Below are 16,954 nucleotides of genomic sequence, written 5' to 3'. Positions count from 1 at the left end.
GAATGGAGTCTGCAGAAACTGACTTCATGAGACAGCAAGAGCCTGTTAAACAAAGTCAAGAAAATAGAAGAAAAATGTAAAATACCTCATTAGCAAAACTACGGACCTTGAGAATAGATCAAGGAGGATTTCCTGAAAACATGGAAGAGGAAAAAAAAAGCCTGGATTTAATATTACAGGATCTAGTGATGAAAAATTGCCCTGATATCATGGAACCAGAGGGCAAATCAATTATTGAAAGAATACATTCATCCCCTCCAGAAAGAGATTCTCAAATGAAAACACCAAGGATTGTTGTGGCCAGATTCCAGAACTATCAGATTACAGAGAACATCCTGCAAGCAACCAGAAAGAAACAGTTTAAAGAATTTAAATTTAAAGAAAGGGGAGGGCAAACCCACTGAAGGGGGGTGGTATTCAGAATCAAAATACTGGGGAATACAGATAAGGGGGGGCGAAAGGGGAAAAATGCAAACAGAGGGAAGATAACATGGAGAGCAATAAAGAATTAGTAATTATAACTTTGAATGGGATGAACTCTCCCTTAAAACATAAGCAAATAGCAGAGTGGATTAAAAATATGCTGCTTACAAGAAACTCATTTGAAGCAGAGAGAGAGAGTAAAGATAAAAGGTTGGAACAAAATATATTTTGCTTCAGCTGAATTGAAAAAAGCAGGGGCAGCAATCCTTATCTCAGACAAAGCAGCTGCAAAAATAGATAGCCTTAAAAGAGTTAAGGAAGGAAACTAAATCTTCCTAAATGATACCATAGACAATAAACTGATTTCAATACTGAATATATATGCTCCCAATGCGATAGCATCCAAATTCTTAGAGGAGAAGCTGAAAGAACTACAGGAAAACAGACAGCAGAACTCTACTAGTGGGAAACATCAACCTCCCACTCTCAGATCTAGATAAATTGAATCATAAAATAAAAAAGAAAGAAGTTAAGGAGGTAAGTAGATTGTTAGAAAAACTAGATATGATAGACTAATGGAGGAAATTGAATGGGGATAGAAAGGAATATACCTTTTTCTCTGTGGTACATGGCATAAAAATTGACCATGAACTAGGACATAAAAACCTAATGATCAACTGCAGAAAGGCAGAAATAGTGAATACATCTTTCTCAGATCACAATGCAATAAAAGCCATGCAATATTGAGCTAGGGAAATACAGACCCAAAACCAACTGGAAACTGAATAACTTCATTTTAAAGAATGAGTGGATCAAACAACAAATTATAGAAGAAGTAATTATTTTATCCTAGATAATGACAATAATGAAACAACAAACCAAAACCTATGGGATTCACTCAAAGTGGCTGTCAGGGGATATATTATATCTTTAAATACTTACATTTGTAAATTAGAGAAAGAGGAAATCAATGAACTAAATATGCAACTAAAAAAATTAGAGAAAGAACATATTGAAAATCCCCAATTAAATACCAAAAGTTGGTTTTATGAAAAATCAGTAAAAACCAATAAAATTGATAAACCTCTGGTCAATTTTATTAAGGAAAAAGAAAGAAGAAAACCAAATTGCTAGTATCATAAATGAAAAAGGCGAACTCACCACCAATGAGGAGGAAATTAAAGTAATAATTCGAAATTATTTTGCCCAACTCCATGCCAATAAATTTGACAATCTAAGTGAAATGGATGAATATTTACAAAAATAAAAGTAACGCAGGTTAAATGAAGAAGAGATTAAATAACTAAACAACCATATCCTAGAAAAAGAAATTCAAGAAGCCATCATTGAACTCCCTAAGAAAAAATCTCCAGGACCTGATGGATTCACAAGTGAATTCTACCAAACATATAAAGCAACAATTAGTTCCAATTCTATATAAACTCTTTGGAAAAATGGGGGAAGATGGAACTCTGCCTAACTCTTTCTATGAAACCATATGGTGCTGATACCTAAACCAGGAAGAGTTCAAACAGAGAAAGGAAATTATAGACCTCTCTCCTTGATAAATATAGATGCAAAAATCTGAAATAAAATTCTTAGCAAAATGATTACAACAAGTTATCACTGGGATAATACATTTTGACCAAGTATGATTCATCCCAGGAATGCAGGGTTGGTTCACTATTAGGAAAACTGTTTGGTTTGTTGTTGATATAATTGATTATACTGAGAGAAATTATATGATCATATCAATAGATGCTGAAAAAGCTTTTGATAAAATATAGCACCCGTTCCTATTAAAAATACTAGAGGGTGTAGGAATAAATGGACTGTTCCTTAGAATAATTAGCAGTATCTATCTGAAACCATCAACAAGCATTATATTCAATGGAGAGAGGCTAGAGACATTCCCAGTAAGATCAGGGGTGAAACAAGGATGCCCATTATCACCACAACTACTCAATATCGTATTAGAAATGTTCATATTAGAATCATATTAGACAAATCCTATTAAAAATGCTTCAGCAATTAGAGAAGAAAAAGAAATTGAAGGAATTAGAATTGGGAAGGAAGAGACAAAACTCTCATTCTTTGCAGATGACAAGATGGTATACCTAGAGAATCCCAAGAAATCCAAAAAAACTACTGGAAACAATTAGCAATTTTTACAAAGTTGTAGGGTATAAAATAAACCCTCATAAATCCTCAACTTTTGTATATATGACTAGCAAGCTACAGCAGGAAGTGCTAGAAAGACAAATCCCACTCAAAGTAACTTCAGACAATATAAAATACCTGGGAGTCTATTTGCCAAGACAGACTCAGAATCTTTTTGAAAACAATTACAAAACACTTCTCACACAAATTAAATCTGATTTAAATAACTGGGCAAATATCAACTGCTCATGGACAGGTAGAACTAATATAATAAAAATGACAGCTCTCTCAAAACTAAACTACCTCTTCAGTGCCCTATCAATCAAAATTCCAAAAAATTACTATAATGAATTAGGAAAACATTATAAGTAAATTAATATGGAGAAATAAAAAGTAAAGAATTTCCAGGGATTTAATGAAAAAAGTTCAAAAGAAGGTGCCTTAGCCCTACCTGATTTAAAATTATATTATAAAGCATCAGTCATCAAAGCTGTCTGGTATTGGCTAAGAAATAGAGTAGTGGACCAGTGGAATAGACTAGGTGCAATAGCAGGAATTGATTATAGTAATTTGCTGTTTGATAAACTCAAAGAGTCCAGCTGTTGGATAAAATCTCTCTTTGAAAAAAATTGCTTGGAAAATTGGAAGTTAGTATGGAAGAAACTTAGACCAACATCTTCCTGTCTGTACCAAGATAAGATCCAAATGGGTACAGGATTTAGACATAAAAAACAATATTATAAGCTAATTAGAAGATGAAGGACTAGTTTACCTGTCAGATCTATGGAAAGGGAAGCACTTTATGACTAAGAAGAGATGGAGAGCATAACTAAAAACAAACTAGATGAGTTTGATTACATTAAACTAAAAAGCTTTTGCACAGATAAAACCACTATAACCAAGATCAAAAGAAATGTAAACTGGGAAACAATCTTTACAACTAATTTTTCTGACAAAGGACTCATTTCTAAAGAACTGAGTCAAATTTAAAAAAAAAAAGCCATTCCCAAACTGACAGATGGTCAAAGGATATGCAAAGGCAATTTGCAGATGAGGAGATCAAAGCAACCTTAAGTCATATGAAAATTGCTCTAAATCATTACTTATTAGAGAAATGTAAATTACAGCTTCTCTGAGGTACCATCTCACACCTCTCAGATTGGCCAGTATGACCAGAAAGGATAATGATCATTGTTGGAAGGGTCGTGATAATTCTGGGACAGTATTACATTGTTGGTGGAGCTGTGAACTCATCCAGTCTTTCTGGAGAGAAATTTGGAACTATGCCCAAAGGGCAACAAAAATGTGCATACCCTTTGATCCAGCAATACCACTACTGGGTCAATACCCTAAAGAGATGATGAAAGAAGGTAAAAACATCAGTTGTATAAAAATATTCATAGCAGCCCTGTTTGTGGTGGCAAAGAATTGGAAATCAAGTAAATGTCCTACAATTGGGGAATGGCTTAACAAACTGTGGTGTATGTATGTCATGGAACACTATTGTTCTATTAGAAACCAGAAAGGATGGGAATTCAGGGAAGCCTGGAGGGATTTGCATGAACTGATGCTGAGTGAGATGAGCAGAACCAGAAAAACACTGTACACCCTAACAGTAACATGGGGGCGATGATCAGCCTTGATGGACTTGCTCATTCCATCAGTGCACCAATCAGGGGCAATTTAGGGTTGTCTGAAATAGAGAATACCATCTGTTGTATCCAGATAAAGATCTATGGAGTTTGAACAAAGTCCAAGGACTGTTTCCTGTAATTTAGAAAAAAGAACTGGTATCTTATATCTGATCTTGTTTCTTCCTTAAGGATATGATTTCTTTCTCATTATATTCAATTTGGATCAATGTACAATGTGGAAACAATGAAAAGACTGACAAATTGCTTTCTGTGGGGTGGGGGGGAGGGAAGTAAGATTAGGAGAAAAATTGTAAAACTCAAAATCTTTAATTAAAAAAAGAAATATTCAATTTGGAAGCATTTCTAGTTTGAACAGTGGTCTTTAACTCCTTTTCATCCTAGATTCCTATTAATATGAAATACTTGTGCACACCCTTTCTTTCCATGTATTTATATTTGATTACTTGGAAGGTATTTAGATGTATTTCGATGTACATTTACAATTTGCAAATGATTTTGCAATTATGAAAAAATCACTAATAGAACTTTAAATAGAATGAGATAAAGTTCCAATTATATTTGGTCCTTAAGTCAGTGGGAGGGGAGCCATTGAGAGAACCAGTGACATGATCAGACACTAATGCTCTAGGAAAATTATTTTGTCAGCTAAAAGTGGAGGATGGATTGGAAAGAAGATTCTCTAGGCATTGAAAATATGGTTCAGAACTTAGGTGGTAGGAATGTGAGTGAGAACAGAAAACACATAAAATAGATTTTGTGAGAAAAGAAATTGGAAGGTTTGACTACTTGATAGTAGGTACAGGGTGAGCATGAGCAAGATAATACTGAGATTATAAATCTCAGAGATGAAGAAGGGTGATAACCTTTATTGTATTAGCAAAGTTTAGAAGAAAGTATATATTGTGGGGGGAACACTGAGGACAGGAGAGGAGAAAGATATTGAGTTTTATTTTTGATATTTTATGTTTGAGTTGCCCACAGGACATCCAGGTCTAAAAGGTCTATAGATATTTGGTGATATGGGAATGGAGTTCAGGAAAAACCTGTACTGGTTTTGTAGATTTCAGAATTATCTGAATAGACTCGATAATTGATCCTATGGAAACTGATAAGATCATCAAGTGAGAAAGAATAAAAAGACAGAAGAAAGCCTAGGACAGTAACTTTGAGGAACACAATTGATGGGCACGTCATGGACTACTGATTAGGAGTGGGCATAATGGTAGAAAGAGAATTACGAGATAGCACATTCAAAAAAACCCAGAAAGGAAAGTTAGAGAAGGTGGTTAGTAGTAGAAGATGCTACAGAGAGTTCAAGAAGGATTAGGCCTAAGAAAATGTCTCATTAGATTTTTCAAAGAGGGTCTTCAATCAACACAATGGATCTTATTTTTGTTTTGGAGTTAGATGTAGAAAGGGAGTTTAATTTTAGTATCCTTGATAACTAAAGCATGGTGGCTGTGGAAATGTGGGGAAGTTTTATCTGAAGCAAAATCCATTTTCCCCACAGGCTGAGTACTTCTGTCAGCTTTACAAGCCAGAGATAGTAGTGAATGAATTAGAAGTGGAAGTGGGTAGAGCACGGCTGCTGCGGATACAGAGTCCAGCTGTCCATGTCCAAAGGTAATATCAACTCCTCTTTGTAACCATCCATCATCTTGGTTTTGGTGAAGACCCCCTACTTAGATCTTCATTAGTTATAAGAACTGACCTCTCTAAAGTATTTGGTTTACACATTTTCATTTTATTCTCCCAGCTATTGTATAAGGTATTTGGTGTTATTGGTAGTCAATCAGTTAGCATTATTTAAGGATGCTGTATGTACCAGCTATTGTGTGAGATGATAGGGAAACAAAATGAAAGGTGAAAAGCAACATGTCTATTTTATGAATAAATACAAATAGGTGCAGAGTAATCATAAGATAACTTTTAGGGAAGCAAGAGCAGGTGTAAGGATCAGTAAAAAGAGCATGTGGATGACACTTGAGCCTCATCTTGCAGTTTACTTTATTGAGGGATTCCAGCAGGCAGAGCTAACAGGAAAGGTTAGTCTAGGCTTGAGGGATAAATGACCCTATTTTCTGGGGTTTGCATCCATGTCTTTTATTTCTTAGTTCAATGTTTGGGAGTCATGTGGATCATATGATCAGTTGTAACAGAGAAGTAAAGTGGTATATAGTATATTAAAAGGGAAAGGCAAAGGAAGTGGTACTTTGTGTCAGTGGAACAAACTTTAAATTCTTCACACCAATGAAGTCACGGGTCTGGACCAAAAAATATTAGTAACAGTTAAGTCTTTGGACAATCATAATGTGCTTTTTTTTTTTTTTCTCTAGGCAATGGGGTTAAGTGGCTTGCCCAAGGCCACACAGCTAGGTAATGATTAAGTGTCTGAGACCGGATTTGAACCCAAGTCCTCCCGACTCCAAGGCCGGTGCTATATCCACTATGCCACCTAGCTGCCCCTATAATGTGCTTTTGTAATAGTTTGTAGTTACTTACTATTCTGGAGACTTTTTTGAGTTCATTTTATGTCAAGCAGAAAATTAGAATAGTTTTCATTTCTTGTCCCCTTAGCAGAAGTTCTATGTTCGTGTGAAAATGACTCCTATTTTTTGGTTTCATTTTGTTTTGCTCTGATCTAACTAAATGGAACCTAAGAACAGCAGACATTAGAACTTAATATTCTAGGTATTTGTCTATAGACTTCCCAAAAGAGCAGAGAGCAGTGAAAGGACAAAGTAAAGCAGCAAATTCTTTTAAAAATAGAAGAGCTGTCAAGATAGAACAACTAAGAACCCTAGGTCAGTGGCATCCTGACTCATGAAGCTAAATTTGTTTAACATGTAAATCAGGGTGTGAATTAAGAGATGTTCATATTTAGTTTCCAGTTAAAGAATTCAAGAATGTTTTCATGGAAATATAAAAGCGCTTTTCACTTTACCTCCTATGCTTTGGGCCTTCACAAATCATTGTGTTACTTTTCAGAAAATTCTGATTTTTAGGTCATCAGACTTAGGGTTTCGAATTTCATCCTCTAATTTACTAGCTGGTAGAGTTAGGCAAGTCATTTAACTTCTTGGAACTCAGTTTCCTTATCTGTACAATGAGGTTAGACTAGAAGGTGACCTCTAAGTCCCCTTTCAGCTATACATCTATGATAATCTTTTAGTTATTGAGTGAGATGATTGGAGTATTGTTCTTTTATAAAAGTAGCACTTGAGGTTCAGAGGTTGAAGGATTTTCCAGGGTCCAGCAGCAAATTAGTGGCAGCATTTGAAGCCGTATGGTAACTATAAGCTTATAAAGGCTCCTGATTACATGCTATACTTTCTACAAGTTACCCAGTCTAGACAAAAACTATATCTTCTAGGCTGGCCTTTGTTTTTCACCATTGCTGTCCACCTTTTCTCATCAGAGAGAAGCTCACTTTTGCTGCTACTCGTCCTGCTTCTATACTGATGGAACAGCTTGCAGTGTGTGTTAGTAAGGGGGAGCCAGTTTTGCTGGTGGGTGAGACAGGCACTGGCAAAACCTCTACTGTCCAGTACTTGGCTCACATTACAGGTAATAAGCAAGTTTGAAGATGTTTCTATACTCATTAGATGAATTTTTTAGTGATAACCACTTTTTTGGTATATTCTTTGAAGGTCACCGTTTGAGGGTTGTCAACATGAACCAACAGAGTGACACAGCAGATCTGCTTGGTGGGTGAGTGGTTTTTCTAGACACTTTTGAAATTGTTACTCTGTTCTATTGCTTTGTATGAGATGGAAATTGAACACTTATGAGGTAAATTAGTTTGGGACAGGAGTATAATCTTCATATTAAGAAGTAATTGTAACCTCTATTCAAAGATCACTGTGTGAAATGGAAACCAAACAACCCTTTATTCCATATAAATCAAAACAAAGAGACAAATAATTAGTACTGGGAGGAAGGAAGAGAAGGATAAAGACAATGAATCCCATGAAAGAGGATGTTCAATGGGTAGTTGATTCTTTTTTTTTTAAATTTATTTTTTATTCTAATTTTGTACAGATGTTTTTTTTTTACATTAATACAATATTCTTGATTACAAGTAAACAAAATACCCCTCCTCCCCTATGAATATAGATAGACTTGCTTGGGCGAAAAAAGTAAAGGGGAGAGAAAAAAATTAAAATAAAAAAATAATAGTAATAATTGTAGGTATGGCCAGGTGGCACAATGGATGAGGCACCAGCCCTGGAGCCACGAGCACCCGAGTCCATATCCAGCCTTGTAAACCCAACAATCACCCAGCCGTGTGACATGCAAGCCACCCGATCCCCACTGCCCTGCAAAAACCAAAAAAAAGAAAGAAATAAAAGACCCAAAATAAAATAAAATAGTAATAATAGTAGGGGTGGCTGGGTGGCAGACAGAGCATTGGCCCTTGAGCCAGGAGCACTTGGGTCCAAATCCAGCCCCAGACACCCAAAGATCACCCCACTACGTGGCCCCAGGCAGGCCATCCAGCCCCACTTGCCATGCACCCTCCCCCAAATAATAACAAAAAATGTGCTTCAGTCTTCTTTCCAACACCAACAACTCTGTTGTGGGTAGATCACATTCTTTATTTTAAGTCCATCACAAAAGTTATTTCCATATTTTTCCACCGTTGCCATTCCTGATCGCAACTCCCTCCTTACTTATTTCTCCACTACCATGTACTCTATTTTCTCTCTCCTTTCACTCTGACTCTGCTGTAGGGTCGCTTGAGTGGCACAGCAGACAGATCCCTGGTCCTGGGGCCAAGAGGCCCTGGGCCTCCATACCACCCCCTAGGCCCAGAATCCACCTGGCCCTGTAGTCCTGGGCAGGCCTTCCAATCCCAGCCCCTTGCAAGAAGTAAGAAAGAAAATGTGTTATATCTGACCACTCTTCCCCCATGGTCCATCCTCTCCTCCTTTATTCACATCCCCACACCTTCCCCCCTGCTCCCTGCTCCTTCTTACTCCAGATGCCTATACCCCATTGAGTGTGTGTGTGTATATATATATATATATATATATATATATATATATATATATATATATATATATATATATATATATGCTGTTTCCTCTCCTAGCCATCTCTGATGAGAGCAAAGGTTCCCTCATTTCCCCTTGCCTCCCTCCTTCCATATCATTGCAATAGCTCATTGTAATAAAAAAAAATCTTATGTGAAATATCTTGGACTATTCCCCCCCTCCTTTTTCTTTCTTCCATTCCATTTTCCTTTTTTTCTATTGACTCCATTTTTACACCATATTTTATCTTCGAATTCAGCTTTCTCCTGTGCTTCAACTATAAAAGCTCTTTCTACCTGCTCTATTAACTGAGACGGTTCATATGAGTATTATCAGTGTCATTTTTCTATGCAGGAATACATGCAGTTCAGCCTCATTAAGTCCCTCATATTTTCCCCTTCTCCTCCAATCTCCATGCTTCACCTGAGTCCTGTATCTGAAGATCAAACCTTCTGTTCAGCTCTGGCCATTCCAACAGGAACATTTGAAATTGCCTTGGTTCATTGAAAGTCCATCTTTTTCCCTGGAATAGGACATTCAGCCTTGCTGGGTAGTTCATTCTTGTCTGCATTCTAAGCTCTTTTGCCTTCCGGTATATTGTATTCCAAGCCCTACGAGCTTCCAATGTAGCTGCTGCTAAGTCCTGTGTGATCCTGACTGCAGCTCCACGATATTTGAACTGTGTCCTTCTGGCTGCTTGTAATATTTTCTCTTTGACTTGGGAGTTCTGGAACTTGGCTATAATATTCCTAGGGGTTGGTTTTTTGGGATCTCTTTCTCGGGGGGATCGGTGGATTCTCTCCATTTCTATTTTGCCCTCTGCTTCTAGAATATCAGGGCAATTTTCCTGTAGTAATTCTTTGAAAATGATGTCAAGGCTCTTTTCCTGATCATGACTTTCAGGTATTCCAATAATTTTTAAATTATCTTTCCTAAGTCTGTTTTCCATATCAGTTGTTTTTTCAATGAGATATTTCACATTTTCTTCTAATTTTTCATTTTTTTTGTTTTGAAGTTATTGATTCCTGATTTCTGTTAGATTCATCAGTCTCCCTGAATTCTATTCTTTGTCTGAAGGATTTGTTCTCCTCAGAGTTTTCTTATCTCTTTTTCCATCTGGCCAATTTTGCTTTTTAAAGCATCCTTCTCCTCAATAACTTTTTTGAACTGTTTTATCCATTTGACCTAAGCTGGTTTTTAGCATGCTATTTTCTTCAGCATTTTTTTGGATTTCCTTGACTAAGCTGCTGACTTCATTTTCATGTTTTTCCTGCATCTCTTTTCTTTCTTTTCCCAGTTTTTCTTCCAACTCCCTCATTTGATTTTCAAAGTCTTTTTTGAGCTCTGTCATAGCCTGAGCCCAATTTCTGTTTTTCTTGGAGTCTTTAGATGCAGGAGCTTGTGCTTCCTCATCTTCAGACTGAGTATTTTGATCCTTCTTGGGCTCATTTGCAAAATATTTCTCAATAGTCTTCCTTTTGTTTCTTTGCTTGCTCATTTTCCCAGCCCGTGCCTGTTTTGGGGGTGCTTCCTGAGCTTTTCGGACACTCCCACAAGGGTCTCAGTGTGTGAAGCTCTGTTCTCCCTCCTGGTCTGTGAATGACTGTAAGCGCCCCCCTCTGCCACGGGGCTGAGGTGGGGGGGGCCCTGCTGTTCTATGGGGGGGCCTATACTGTGATCAGGATCTGAATGTGGTCAGAGCCCCAGAGTCCTGTTCCAGGGGGAGAGGACAGAACTCAGCAGTCTCTCTTCACTCCCCTCCCTAGGTTCAGTGGTCTCATGCCCTGGGGGTTCCTGCTTACCAGCTCTGCCTGCTTCTGTTTCCTGGATCAGGGCTGGGGAAAGACAATGCTGCTTGCTGTGTGCCCTGAGGGTTGTGCTCCACGTGCTCGCTCTAGCAGAGGTCCCCTGCTTTTCCCTCACTTTGTGCCCGGTGCTTCTTGGGGTGCAGCTCAGGAGACTGCCCCACTGCTGTGAGCTGAGACTCCCAGCACCCTGGGGCTGCCTCCGGGAGGCTGAAGTTCTTTGGCTCTGTTGGGCCACCCCTCTGGCGGGCCGCCCCTCCGACCCCGTGGAGCAGAGCCTTTCTGCTCTTTTCCAGGTTACCTTGAGTAGGAGAACTGCCTCACTGGGTCCCTTTGTGGGTTCTGTCTCTCGAAAGTTTAGTTAGAGTCCTTAGTTTATGAGTTTTATCAGAGAGCTCCTAAGACTGGATCCCTTTTTGTCACCATCTTGGCTCCGCCCCAAAGACTTGTCTGATTCTTGATTGTAAACCAAGATCTTTTGACTTCCAGAATATCATTTTAATCCCTATGAGCCCTTAATGTAGATGCTGCCAGATCCTCTGTAATCCTGACTATAGAGCCACAGTAATTGAATTGTTTGTTTCTAGCAGCTTTTAGTATTTTCTCTTTGACTTGGGGAGTTTTCGAATTTGGCTATAATATTCCTGGAAGTTTTTCTTTTGGGATCCTTTTCAGGACATGACCGGTGAATTCCCTCAACCTCTATTTTATCTTCTGCTTCTAGGATCTCAGGGCAATTTTGCTGTATTATTTTCTGAAAGATGAAGTCTAGGCTCTTTTCCTGGTTGTGACTTTCAGGTAGCCCAGCAATTTTCTAATTATCTCTCCTGGATCTCGTTTCGATTTTGGTTGGTTTTCCAATGAGATAGTTTACATTTTCTTCTAATTTTTTTTTTGTGTTAGTTTTATTTTTTCCTGAGTTCTTGCAAAATCATCAGCTTCCTTTAGTTCCATTCTGCATTTAAAGGGGTTATTTTCTTCAGAGAGCTTTTTTATCTCCTTTTCCAGCTGGCCAATTCTGCTTTTTATGACATTCTCCTCATTTGCCTTTTGTTTTACTTTTTCCATTTGGCCATAACTGGTTTTTTAAATTTATTTTTAAATTTTCTTTTCAAGAGTGATTAAAATGGTTTTTATTAAAATAACTTAACAAAATGGCACACCTCTCTCATGGTGGGAGAAAGGGGTTGGGGAAATCTCAATATACAAGCTCTTTTATATACTTTGAAAGAATTTGTTCCTGCCCCATTCATGCCAGTCATAGGCTGGGGTCACAAATCTGATTGCCAAGTTGTTTCCTATGTTTCCCCACCCTGCTCATTATACTAATGAGCAATAACAGATAGATCACTTTGAGCATGTGTAAAGGAGAAGGTCAAGACTAGGTTAGTCTTTCTTTGGGATGAGATTAGGAGAACTCTCCCAGTTTTGTGATTGACTAGGGCCATTTCCCTCTTTGCAATGGATTTCAAAGGGCCCCCCCCTCCACACCCTGTGAAGACCAACAACACACCCTTCATTCCTCACAACTCTCCCCATTTCATTTAAATAACTACTTGGTCTTCACACTTCACCAGCAATGTCTTCCTTAAATTAATTCATAATCCTCATCTTTGATATCACTACTGACTTTCTATTGATATTTTTACCTCTTCATTATTAGAGCCATATACCAGTCCTAATTTACTGATAAAATTTTCTACTATTTGAGTTATTGGCTGGATCATACATGGGAGACTGGCTAATAGGATTATCCCACTTTGGGCCAATAGTTAGATACCCATTACCTGTTTCCACCATGAACCCGAACCCATTCATCCAAAGAGGTAATAAAGGTGCTTATCCAGTTTTGGACTGGCACATGTGCCAACTTTATGATATCCCTGGTTATCTCCTTTACCACCTTCCCATTGTCATCTATCTTTAGACAACAATTGGATAAGTTCATTTTACCACAGACTCCTTCTTCAGCCAAAAGGTAGTCTAATACCAATCTATGTTGATTAATTGCCTCTGTTGTTAAGCAAGGCTTGATCAGCCAAGGCCTTAGCTGTGTGATTGGTAATTTTTCCACTACAGCTTGGAGTCTTACAGGATATAAACTGGGGTTTCATAGTCCCAACTCCCATCCTATGCCCAGGTAGTAGTCCCTTAAGTCTAGATACAACTCCTTGACCAACGCTTTAGACAACTGGGTGTAGGCAGTAGTCCTACAAATCCAATAATGCCCCTCTAGTGCTAGTTGGTCTTTCAGGAATGTAGTTTCCAACAAATGGATAATACTGTTCCTCTTTACTTCCAAGAGGCTCTCTTAAATAGGTCATATAATCATCATGATAATAGTTACATTTCTAAAAATTGCTGTACGTTCTTCCACTGCAAATTTTTATATCAGTGTCTTTAGAAAGGTCTTCCTGGCTCCAGTTTGCACATCTTTACAAGGGATCCAGGTACCATCATTAATCTCTCATGAGTCTGAGGCCACACATCTCTTCTGGCTTCCTTGGTGTCTAAATCAGAGATAGGACTCACTCCCTAGATAGGATATACAGATTCATGTAGATATTATAATGCCACCCAATAATCTCCCTCTTTCTCTATTAATGGAGAACATTTTCTTTTTTTAAACATAACAAATATATTTTTATTTTTAAAAATTTATTTTTATTAAAGATATATTTGAGTTTTACAATTTTCCCCCAATCTTGCCCCCCCCAACAGAACGCACTCTGTCAGTCTTTACTTTGTTTCCATGTTGTACCTTGATCCAAATTGGGTGTGATGAGAGAGAAATCATATCCTTAAAGAAGAGAAGTCTAAGAGGTAACAAGATCAGACAATAAGATATCTGTTTTTTTCTAAATTAAAGGGAATAGTCCTTGCACTTTGTTCAAACTCCACAGCTCCTTATCTGGGTACAGATGGCACTCTTCTTTGCAGATAGTCCAAAATTGTTCCAGATTGTTGCACTGATGGAATGAGCAAGTCCTTCAAGGTTGAACATCACTCCCATGTTGCTGTTAGGGTGTACAGTGTTTTTCTGGTTCTGCTCATCTCACTCAACATCAATTCATGCAAATCCCTCCTGGCTTCCCCGAATTCCCATCCCTGCTGGTTTCTAATAGAACAATAGTGTTCCATGACATACATATACTACAATTTGCTAAGCCATTCCCCAATTGAAGGACATTTACTTGATTTCCAATTCTTTGCCACCACAAACAGGGCTGCTATAAATATTTTTGTACAAGCAATCTTTTTACCCTTTTTCATCATCTCTTCAGGGTATTGCTGGGTCAAAGGGTATGGACATTTTTGTTGCCCTTTGGGCATAGTATGGAGAACATTTTCAACCTGCCTCCCCTCTTCTTTTCCATAAGGAGGGCATAAGTAGGGGTGTCACATTTACAGAGTCAAGGGGAAGTTACAGATAAACAATGAACACATAGGCTAGAGATGGTGGAGATGAACTGGTCCAGTGTCTCCCCTATCTTCTCTTCTCCGGTGGAGACATCCAGTGTCCTTCAGCATCTTCTGAATCTGTTCCAGAAAGTCCTTTCCAGCTCTGCTGACAGTTGAGACCTTGTCTTCTGATAGAGAAACTGCTTAACATCTTATTCAGATCAAAACACATGTTTCCAATCACAAAACTATGAGATTCTGGAGCTTATTACAATTTATATTTTGCCCTATTGCCACATTGACTCACATGCATCACTTTTAATACAATAAACTTCCATTAGTATTTTACTACATGAGCAAACTCCCAATGAGAATGATCACATTGACTCAAGCTTGTCACACATACATTCAATACATCTTTGTTCTAAGACCACCTAGCATCTGGTTTAAAAATAAAACAATTTTAACCTTTGCTCTCCTTACAATAATGACTCAAATATCCTTAACCCATATGAATTTTTTCCCAAATATTCCCATATTTTCCATTTCTTGGTGTACTTATCTAACTCACATTCCTTTTCTTAAACTAGACCTTGAAACTGTAATTATCCTAAGAATTTCCCATTCTTCTCCTTACCTAAATATCCCCTCTAACACAAAAACTAAGGAAACTTGCTTCCCACCTTAGCATGTAGCTGATAGCAGGTGTCAGAGCCAGACATCTCTGGCTATTAGATCCAATTTACCTAAAACTTCTTTTTCTGGTTTGCTTAGTAACTAATTATAAAGATCCAGGACATTAAAGGAAAATTCCTTTATAGATATAAGTATTGAATGTCAGTGTCCAGGCAGGTCATGTGGGTAAGTCAAATGTCTTAGGCCAGATTTTTTCTTCTAGGTGAGACATTATCCAAATGTTATTTTGGGGAAATCTAGTCAAAGGGTTCCAACCTCAGCCATCCTGAGAAGCCACCCCTTTGGCTACACATCCCTGTCACCTAACATCTTTAGCCCATTGGCTTCCTTTTCTCCAAGAACATTTACCCAGTAGCATTTCCTGTTGCTGACCATCCTGGTATATGACATTAAAAAAATTGATTAAAAGTCCCATGATCTAAAATAGTTGTTTTACCTAGTTAGAACTTCACCTAGTTAGAACTTCCAGTGAATGCAGTTCACTAAATTCCAGTTATAATCTTAATGGAGTCCCAATTAATGAAACTCCTACCTAAAGCTCTGAGTATCTTTCCTGGGTCTTTGCCTAAAACCAGTTATTCTAAATATGATTGGCCCTACAGACCTCATCTCCTACCTCTTACTAGAGACATCCCTTTGTTTGAAGTCTTATCTACTCTTCCTCTATATAAAAATGGCATATCAGATTCCCCAGGCTAGAGAAATCTCCTTCTAGCCTGTTGTATTTTACAACAAATAAATGCCTCCTTTGTCCAGGAGATTGCACAGAGAAATCTGAAATTATCTTGTATTTATCTTTCTCATTTTACATAGTGCTTTCACTTCAAAGCAAACAACCAGGGCTTTGGAATATACATATATATAGGTCCAAAATATTCCCAGTTCACATACATAGCTAGAAACTTCTATACATAAACTTGTTTATACCCACTAGCCATCCTGAACATACAAATGGTTATTTTTGGCAAGGTAGTTGGGGTTAAGTGACTTGTCTAAAGTCACACAGCTAAGCAACACTTAAGTATTTGAAGCCTGATTTGAACTCAGGTCTCCTGACTTTGGGGCCTAGTGCTCTATCCTCTGCACCACCTAGCTGCCCCCTAACATACAAATTACTTTTCAGAATTCTTTAAAACCATTAAAACATCTTAGATAGCTTTAAATTTCCAACATGTATTATTAATTTCATTATAATAGAACAGCAATAAGAGTAACACACAAATTACTAGATTGTACAAAACAATCCTTCTGTTATAACATTATTCATAAACCCACAGATCTATCCAAGAAAGGGTCATATTTTTTCATATTTTCCTTATTGCCCTTCAAAACAATCACATTAATCCCAGGCTTTAACAATACAGTATTTAAACAACATATGCATAATAGATAAGTAAATATTGCAAATATAATCTCTTTGCAGTTACAAAAGAATATCACATAACTGATAGAAACATCTTATTCATCAATAAGTTACCTTACAATAGGGCCCACAATTGCAATTTGTTCAGCCTCCCCAGCAGCTGTCTCAGTTACCAAGAGAGAAGTCCACAGTCTTGACTTCTTTAAAATTAAACATACATTGTTAATATACATTAATCATAAGATTCCTATTTAAACATTTCATTTCCCTTAGAACAAGAGCAAAATGAACATCCCATGATCTTTACATTTTTGTCTCTTTACCCAAATTCTCAGAATCCAATCCCATACATAATACATTTAAACCAATGCAATTACAACTAAACTTCCCAACCATTTAGTTTGATTAAAAACT

General features: G+C 37.5%; 1 protein-coding gene across 5 annotated transcripts in view; it reads left to right on the top strand.

The window, feature by feature from the left end:
- MDN1 (midasin AAA ATPase 1) overlaps nucleotides 1-16,954 on the top strand; it is a 195,378-nt gene that overhangs the window by 48,320 nt on the left and 130,104 nt on the right. For all 5 annotated transcript variants that reach the window (XM_074187146.1, XM_074187144.1, XM_074187145.1 and 2 more), the window contains exons 13-15: nucleotides 5,749-5,861; nucleotides 7,657-7,805; nucleotides 7,889-7,949. In XM_074187146.1, the coding sequence (XP_074043247.1) occupies nucleotides 5,749-5,861; nucleotides 7,657-7,805; nucleotides 7,889-7,949 (323 nt within the window). The remainder of the gene's footprint in view (nucleotides 1-5,748; nucleotides 5,862-7,656; nucleotides 7,806-7,888; nucleotides 7,950-16,954) is intronic.

Source organism: Macrotis lagotis, chromosome 5, assembly GCF_037893015.1.
Source record: "Macrotis lagotis isolate mMagLag1 chromosome 5, bilby.v1.9.chrom.fasta, whole genome shotgun sequence".
Classification (NCBI taxonomy): Eukaryota; Metazoa; Chordata; class Mammalia; order Peramelemorphia; family Peramelidae; genus Macrotis; species Macrotis lagotis.
The sequence above is the reverse complement of the archived record's forward strand: the minus strand, read 5'-3'. Positions and strand labels throughout refer to the sequence as shown.